Below are 9,165 nucleotides of genomic sequence, written 5' to 3' on the forward strand. Positions count from 1 at the left end.
TTCAGTTTTAACATCTCAAGGCCTCATCTCCTGGCCCTGCTGGGCAATAGCCCAAGGCCCTTTCTCTTACTAGTCTAATAACCACTCCCAGGGCTGCCACCATACAAGCTCTCAGCTCTCTCTTCACTTGTCTCTCTTGAGGATCTCTCATTCTTTCTTATGATCTCAATTAGAAAACAATTTTGTTATATTTTATCTAGCATTTTAAGGTGTTGGAAGGGTTTCTCATTAGCCTACTCCACCATTTTTCTAGAACTAGAGGTTTGGTCATGCTCTTTATTGCTTTATGCCCACACATCAGAGAACATTGTGAAATGGGATTACTGCATCAGTTCCCCATGTTGATACACCATTCTCTGGGTTCTAGCTGCAGGCTCCAGATTCCTGACTTTCTATTCAAATTTTATCTTGAGTTTCTGCTTATAGCTAAATTTTTAGTTCAGCTGAACACAGCCTACTTTTAGGATGGTATGGTGATAGATTGATTTTATGCTGATGGGGAGATAGGGAAGTATGCCCTGGAGGAGCTGGTAAAGGATCCTGCCTTATGGAAAGAAGAAACCACCTGGAAATGTTCTTTCCATTATACATTTCCTCCAGAGGCAAAGGAGAAGATATGTTAAAATTCAACTTCTTTGGCTGAAAAGGAGAATTGAGAATGTTCTTCAAGAATTGCAGTGATTGTATTGAAAATATAATTAGAGTCTTTCTTCCCTGGTCCTGAATCCTTTGGTTAAGCCAGAGATTTCCTAAGGATGTTTTGTTTTCCCTGCCTGTAATTGCCTGCTGCAGCTACCTTGTTCACTCCCAACACTTGTTTTCACATTCTCAGGTGAATTACCCTGCTTTCTCTTTTATCTTCTACAGTAGTCAGAATACTCCTCCTCCCCTTCATCACATCATTTCCCTGATGGTTACATAACAGTTGATCCTGAGTATAAAAGTTAAATTCCTTAGCCTGTCACTCAAAACAGGGGTCTTCCAGCCCTCTCTGTAATTTTTTTGTTGTCTTCTTTTATCAGCTGGCTCTTTATCACCTCTTCAACTTCGACTTGCTATGCTAATTCGTATATCTTGTTTTTGTTTACACTTTCTGCCAGGTCCTTATAGGTCATGTCTGTTATTTTCTTTAAGATTTCTTCCAGAAGGTCTTCCTTGTTTTATCTTCCATATTCTTTCTTTCTCCTGCCACATTATATAATTGTCCTATGTTGCCATACATTTGTGTTGCTCTGTTTTTGTTCTGAGAACGTTCATGAAGTATCTTTTTTTCCCCATTAGCTTGTGGACCATTGCCATTTAATCCCATGAAGGACTGGAACTGTCACCTTTTGTACTCTTCCTTCCTACAAAACAAGCACTGTCAAAATAGAACAGTGAAGTAGGAAATAAATTCCCTTTTTTCTGTTGAGTTGTTTATAGTCTGAATAGATAAAACAATGAAACAATGAGCCCATAAAACCTTATATAATTGTTAGACTATGTGCTCATGTTTCTAAGTACCTCTGGAACTAGAGAAGTGTTTTTGAAGATCTTGTTTTGTGTATAATTATAGAAGCAGAGAAGATTGCACAAGTGGCAAAAATTCGGTTTCAGCAGAAGGTGATGGAGAAAGAAACTGAAAAGCGCATTTCTGAAATTGAAGGTACCTCAGGGAGAAAAGAGGCTCTGACCATCCTGAACTGCTTCTCTGTCTCAGGGACTGGGTCTGGGTTATGGTGGGTGGTCTGGAGGAAGTAGCTGGCCTGATATTCTAGACAAATTTTTTTTTTAATTGCCGTTGTGTATCTAGCTCTTTTGTTTGGTTTGTGACTATGGGAAACCCAGCCTTTCATTTTCCATCCTTAAGTTGGGGATTATTTGTTCTCAGGCAAAGTAATCAGTTTTAAAGAATATACAAGATAAGAAGCCCCACCACCACCAGTTTCTTTTCTACCCGTCAACTAAAAAAATAACCAAACAATTAGCTGGGGAAAAAAGAAACCCTGATTGTCGTAGAGGCTCCCAAACTCTTGATTACACATAGCGGGATGTCGATGTTCTTAGCTCACTGTCTTGAAGACCATATATTCAACCTCTTTTGCTTATATGATGATGCTACCTATCATTCTACATTAACTGATTCTGAATCAGATTTGAAGGGGATGGAGACAGTGCAAATAAATAGAGCAGAGCTCTCATGTCTGGACTTAATTATTAATACTTAAAGCCTAGAGCCTGGGTGGGGTGTGAGGCTTTAGGTGATGAGGGGTGGAGGAAAGAAGGAGCAACTTAAGGTAGAAAATGAAGTGGGTTCAGACGGGCTGAGAGTTAAACTTGATATTGACAAGAGTATTCCCCTTTGAGAAGGAGTTGTCTGGGGACTGGGATTTGAAAACTGCAAATGTTGTTTTATGCCTTTAAAGTAAAGTGAATGATTGGAATATCAATCAGTGGATAAAGGGGCTTCTACTTAAGGTAGAGTCTGAACTCTTACCCAGCTGAGGAAATGGATTGCAACTTTGCTCTGTTTTAAACACCGACTGTTTTGCTTACTAGATGCTGCGTTCCTGGCCCGAGAGAAGGCGAAAGCAGATGCTGAGTATTATGCCGCACACAAATATGCCACTTCAAACAAGGTGACTGGCTCTCTGTGTCACTCTCCTAGTAATATAGGTTAAGTTTTTGCTTTCGCCTGTGGGGGTTCTAACACGATGGAGGCGATTTTATCCAGTGTCAAGGAAGGGTAGTTACCATCACACCCTCTAGAATTGGCCAGCCACTTGGAAAGACATATGTTGCACATTCTATGGGTAGAGAACTTTGTATAGTTCTTTATAAAAGTGGGGAGCTAGGACAAAGGCAAGCAGATATATAAACCCAGGTCAAATGCCATAAATTCATCCATTTGTCCTGCTGTATAAGGGCTCAATAATCAGGAAAATTAAAGGTCTTCTGAAATGACAGGAGTGACAGGAGAGGAGTAAAGTTCATTTAAAATTGCTTCCCAGATCAGGTAGACCTTTGGGGTAGATGCTAAGCTTGTTTAGAGCAGAGTTTCTCATCAGACATTCTTAGCATCTTGGGGTGAGATACTTTTTCATTATTGAAGCCTATCTCATGCATTCTGGCCCTTGGCTGCTAAACTGTCAGTAGTGCTCACCAATTATTTTAACAATCCACACCCCCCACCACACACACACGTTTCCGAATGCCCCCAGTTGAGTACTGCTTGTTTGTTGGATTTAAAAAATACTCTAGTCATGAGGAATTTCATATGTGGTAATTTGAGAAAGGAAGTTGGGTGATGTGTGGGTGAACAATTTTTGTATAGGGACTGGGGTAAGTTTAGGTCTAGAGAGTACAGACCTAGTTAGTAGGAATTATTTAATTAAAAGTCAGCTAGAACCCCTTGTAGTCTGAGAAGGGAAGGATATAGGGAAGGATATGACCAAGGTTTATAAGGTTAATAATTATACAGTAGAGTGGAACAGAGGAAAAGTTGAGAAGGAGGTTGCTAAGGTATATGATGCAGTCTGAAAGGTTAGAGTCAAGATTTAAGGTATAGACAGGGCTTAAACTTTTTCCATTTAGGAAGGAGCAACATAATCTATATTCAGAAGTCTGAAGATACGGTAGCTTGTCAGAACGAGAGTTGTCAGTGCTTTGAAATCCAGTGTAAATTTAGAAATAAACTTAACATATTGGAGGACACAACTCTATAGAAACAGAACGGAATTTGGTCAAGATGAAGGCAAGATGAGAAATTTCAGTTTCCAAACCAGGGATCCAAATCTGTCATGGGAAAAGCTGCCCAGGCACAAGTGTCAAGACTTTGTCATTGATGTGAGCCTTATGCTGAAAGGGGCAGTAGTTTTATGCCATTCTGAAAAATGCTGTCAATGTGATAGCCACACTTCAAAGTGAGAGAGGGTCATTGGTAGCAATTCACAATTGAGGAATGATATTCAGGAGAACAATAGGGAAAATCTGTGTAAGGAAAGAGAGCAGTGACTATTGCACCAAAGTGTTCTGATGCCTTTGCTCTTGTTTGCCTCTCACAGCACAAATTGACCCCGGAATATCTGGAGCTCAAAAGGTACCAGGCCATTGCTTCTAACAGTAAGATCTACTTTGGCAGCAACATCCCTAGCATGTTCGTGGACTCCTCTTGTGCTTTGAAATATTCAGAGGTTAGGACTGGAAGAAAAAGCTCTCTCCCCTCTAAGGAGGCTCTTGAGCCCTCCGGAGAGAGCCCCATCCAAAACAAGGAGAGCACAGGTTGATGCAACAGGTGGAAATGTTCTCCCATATCAAGATATGGCCCGAGGGGTTAAGTGGGAACGATGGTTATACGACTTCAGATTTACAGAGAACTCATGCTCCGTCTGTTCTGCCTTTCCTGTGGTAGTCCTGGTTTATCAGCTGATTGCAGGATAGAGCCAGCTGTCTGGCACCCAGATGGTCTTTTCAGGTGCAGTTTTATCAAATATCCTGTGTATGTTCGTTTCTAAACTGGTACTCATGAATGAGGGAAAATCTGATGCTAACATACTGCCTGCACTGGAATGTTAAACACTAAATATTTAACAAGCTGTGTTTTTCTAAGCTGAGATCTATTGGATAATGTTTACATTGGTCCCCGGGGAAATGTGTGCTCAGTCATTCAAGAGATAGGAGGTCAGAGAAAAGGCGGCCAGGATGTGGTAAGTGTAAAGAAGACTGATTATGCCAGGACCCAGGCTTTCTCTTTTGGGTCTAGTCCCAGCATTCATCCATGTGAGTAGCATCTAGTCCGCTGAAGTTCCCCAGGAAATGATCTTCCACTTGAGCAACTATTTACTTGATACGATTTGCACCTTTTTGTTTTCCTAGAGTCAAGATGGTGGCCTGCTGGGACATGCACCTTGCCACCCAATCAGAGATTCTTCATAGAGATTCCTAATCATTAGTTTATTGCATTAGTAGGCTCAGAGATAGAGCTTAGTTTGAAGTTTTGGGTGAGATGAAACCTTTGCTTTGAACCAAAGCTCTGGGGGCCATACATACCCCTCCACTGGGTGATGACTATCTCTGTCACTGCCCAGGCCATGTGTGACTAAGGTGCCTGGTTTTTAGGCTCAGACAACTCCTTCTATGTCACCTCTCCGCTCTGGCCAAGAGTGCAACAGGACTTTAACCAGAAATAGAAGCAGCATCCAGTTCCTAGCTGTTCACTGCACAGTGTTGTATCATAACTGCAGGAAGTTTTTATTTTTAAAACTGGATTTGGGGTACATTCATTTGCCCCGGTACCTCTGCCTAAAGGTCAGATCCTGGGGCTGCCATGGTTACTGGCCCACGGGTTCTCCTTCTCAACACTCATCAGGAGCCCACCGGGTGGATCAAGGAGTAACCTAGAAAGCACCCTTGGTCATCTTTGCCTCCTTCCCTCCTGGCCCTGAGATGCTGAAATCTAAGTTGTTCCGCAGCTTCCACCTCAACTAGGAGATCAGGATTATTCCACTGACTTCCTAGGCAGCCAGTGGATTTAAACTTACATGAGAGGATGACAGAGTTAGCCTGTGGCTATGGGAGATCTGTTTCATCTGGATGTTTTTTTAATCTTAAGATTAACTTTCTTGAATCAGTGTGCCCTGTAGTTAGGCCTGAGTTTACACAGTTTAAGACACCATTTGTGTACACTGTGTTCAAGCCAGACAGAAAAGTCATGGGACCACTTCCAGAAACCTTTAAGCTAACTGTCAGTCTCATGACAGCTTCTGGGTTGTGCCAGACACTTAATACGGGAAAGGAGTCCCAGATTTGAGGTCTTTTCCCAGGGCCTTATCCTATAAAGGCATTTGTAATATGGAAAGAATAATTTTTTTGTTTTTGCTCATTTAATTATATACATTCTCTTTATGAATGAATTTTGTGTTCTCTAGCCCTTTTTAAAAGATTTTTGGAACTATATAATAAACTCTTTACCTGTCATATATTGTTGCTGCATATAAATAATGATTGTTGTGGGAAATCTGGATCATTGACCTTTTTTTTTTCTTTTTTTTTTTTTTTTCTTTTTTTTTGTGGTACGCGGGCCTCTCACTGCTGTGGCCTCTCCCGTTGCGGAGCACAAGCTCCAGATGCGCAGGCTCAGCGGCCATGGCTCACGGGCCCAGCCGCTCCGCGGCATGTGGGATCTTCCCGGACCGGGGCACGAACCCGTGTCGCCTGCATCGGCAGGCGGACTCTCAACCACTGCGCCACCAGGGAAGCCCTGGATCATTGACCTTTGTGCTTTCATTCCTAGAGATGTTTCCTATTCCCATGAGCTAAAAACTGTTGCCCCAAAGTGATGAATATGGGTTTTCTTACAAACCACAGTCTCTGGTGGCAGAGTTGAGGAACAGGGAAGTAGCACTGTGAAGTTCTCAAGAAAGGACTTCTGCTTAAACTCTCCGTGGAATGTGCTTCCCTGTGCTCACTGGGGCTCAAAGTCTGCCCCCGCCCCGCCCCACCTTCAGGGATGTTCCTTTTGGTAATCTTGAAGTCTAAATTTATATGTGAAATGCTACCTTTTTTAAAAAAGAAACTAAATAAAATTATTTTACTATCAGTGATTTGTGTTTTTCCCATATGTCTCCTTTCTCTGTTGCTTAACCTGCTCCTCAGGCTGTCCTGCCCATTTCAGCTCGGAGCCAGTTTATTTACTACTTTAACTTAACTATAGACGCTCTCCTTACACTTTTCCCAGAAGCCTCGTGTAAGAATTTTGAAAGCAGGATTTCCATTCTTTCCTGACTCACGGAATTTAACAAGGGGTGTTTTGATTCCTTGTGGGATACAGCCAGCAGCAGAGGAGGGAAGAGGGAGGATGGAGCATCGTGCCCCTCGGAGACTGCCTGAGAGCTGAAATACTTACACTGAGGAGGGGAGGGGACATTATCCTGAGGTGGAGAAAAGACAAACTGTATAGATTATAACTGGCAATGGTATGATATAATTAACCTCACTAATTCAGATGTTAACCCAGGAACCAGGGATGGACCTGCTCTGCTCAAGCTCTCAACATTCCCTCCTGGGGACAATTTCACAGTGCTGTTGGGGCATCAGGGCTTGATAATTGGGAGTGCTGGGGAAAGCAGCCCTTTTACTCGGGTTCCTATGGGATCCAACCCCATAGTATCCTACATCTGTGGCTACAAACCAGGGAAATTTAATTCAAACTAATTATCCTGTAGGCTTTTGGTACGTCTTAAAATGAAGTGATTTAGAATTAAGTGATTTCTGCCTCTTGCTGTGGGGAAGGAATTCTGTGAATTAGACGTTGTGGCTTCTGATTGCTTTAGGATTAAGTCCCAAGTGTATACACACCTCTCCAGCCCAAGTCCTTGAATGTACCTTCTCTCTGTCCCTTTGCATGTATTATTCCATCCACCTGGCCTACTTTTTCTCCCTTGTAGCTCCAACTTTGCTAACTCCTAAAGAGTCTTCACTTCTTCAGAGAGGTCTTCCGGAACTGCTTGCTCAGGTCAGCACCCCACGTTTCCCTGTTTGTAACACTCCACACGCCTCACATTACCTGCTTAATGTCTGTTCTCACAAATGTTTAGCTACCTGGGGGGCAGGGACTGTGACCATGCTCTTCCCTGGGATGGTATCTGTTGCTCATGCCTTGCACAGTGCCTGGCCCATATGAGTTGGTCAGTTACGTTGTGTGAAAGAACAAAAAGGATGAATGTGAAAGGCAGGTAAGTGAGTAGTGGGGAAAAAAGGACATAGAAGTTAGGCTAGAGTGTCCACGTCAGGGCTTAGTGTGTAACCATGGGAAATTACCTAATATCTCTGAACTTGTTTACATATTCTTACAGAGCTCTTCAGTGGGTTCAGCAAGATCTGTTTATGCACCTGGAATAGTGATTTGCACGTGGTGTTTGTTGGGGTGCATTAGTTCACCCAGCCTATTGGAGTCGATATATGTTTGTCTCTGAGTAGCCTGTAAATTCCTGTGATGGACAGAGAGCACAGTGCCTGATACATACAAGTGCATCAGAAAACACACATTGAATTATGTCTTCAGCAGCAGTGACCTAAGCTAGCTGGATTTTAAATCTCAACCGCAGCCCTCCAGGAACATCTCAACAAGCTGGGCCAGCTTCTCGGCTATCCTCTGGTCTCTTGTCTTTGTGTAAGCATTTTAAACTAATTTACTGTTAATTCATTGCTCACTCCCCCAAGTGTCCATTATTATATAACTTGGAATGACATTTTACTTGTTTTCCTTACCACGTTTCTTTGGAATTAGTGCCTTTCATGTTTTTCTCCTATTACCTCTTTCTATCCATTTTTCTACCTTCCATCTGCTACAGGCTGAATGTGTTCCCCTAAAAGTCATGTTGAAGCCCTAATGCTCCATGTGATGGTATTTGGAGGTGGGGCCTTTGACAGATATTGGGTTAGCCAAAAGGTTCGTTTGCTTTTTTCCATAAGATGGCTCTAGTAGCGCTCAGTTGTCTTTTTTTTTTTTTTTTTTTTTGCAACACGCGGGCCTCTCACTGTTGTGGCCTCTCCCACTGCGGAGCACAGGCTCTGGACGCGCAGGTTCAGCGGCCATGGCTCACGGGCCCAGCTGCTTCGCGGCATGTGGGATCCTCCTGGACCGGGGCACGAACCCATGTCCCCTGCGTCGGCAGGCGGACTCTCAACCACTGCGCCACCAGGGAAACCCCCGCTTAGTTGTCTTTAAATTCTTTCGAAACAATTTTGTTAGATTGTATTGTGACAGCTGTCATATCAGTGTGGTTGAAGAAAAGCTTATGAAAATTGGTGAATTTTTGTGTAGCCATTTTAATATTGAAGACGGAAGAAAAACAACATTTTCGGAATATTATGCTTTATTATTTCAAGAAAGGTAAAAACACAACTGAAACTCAAAAGAAGATTTGTGCAGTGTATGGAGAAGGTGCTGTGACTGATTGAACGTGTCAAAAGTGGTTTGCAAAGTTTTGTGTTGGAGATATCTTGCTGGACGATGCTCCACGGTCAGGCAGACCAGTTGAAGTTGATAGCGATCAAATCCAGACACTAATTGAGAACAAACAACATTATACCACGTGTTGAAAATCATTTGCACCAGCTTGGTTATGTTAATCGCTTTGATGTTTGGGTTCCACATAGGTTAGGCGAAAAAAGCCTTCTTGACCG

At 42.6% G+C, this 9,165-nt stretch overlaps 1 protein-coding gene across 2 annotated transcripts in view; it reads left to right on the plus strand.

Moving 5' to 3' along the window:
* ERLIN1 (ER lipid raft associated 1) overlaps positions 1–5,957 on the plus strand; it is a 35,519-nt gene extending 29,562 nt beyond the window's left edge. For both annotated transcript variants that reach the window (XM_067709706.1, XM_067709705.1), the window contains exons 10-12: positions 1,556–1,645; positions 2,539–2,618; positions 4,044–5,957. In XM_067709706.1, the coding sequence (XP_067565807.1) occupies positions 1,556–1,645; positions 2,539–2,618; positions 4,044–4,265 (392 nt within the window). In that variant the 3' untranslated portion in view covers positions 4,266–5,957. The remainder of the gene's footprint in view (positions 1–1,555; positions 1,646–2,538; positions 2,619–4,043) is intronic.
* Positions 5,958–9,165: the final 3,208 nt, after the last annotated feature.

The sequence above is a fragment of the Pseudorca crassidens genome, chromosome 16, assembly GCF_039906515.1.
Source record: "Pseudorca crassidens isolate mPseCra1 chromosome 16, mPseCra1.hap1, whole genome shotgun sequence".
NCBI classification, from domain to species: Eukaryota; Metazoa; Chordata; class Mammalia; order Artiodactyla; family Delphinidae; genus Pseudorca; species Pseudorca crassidens.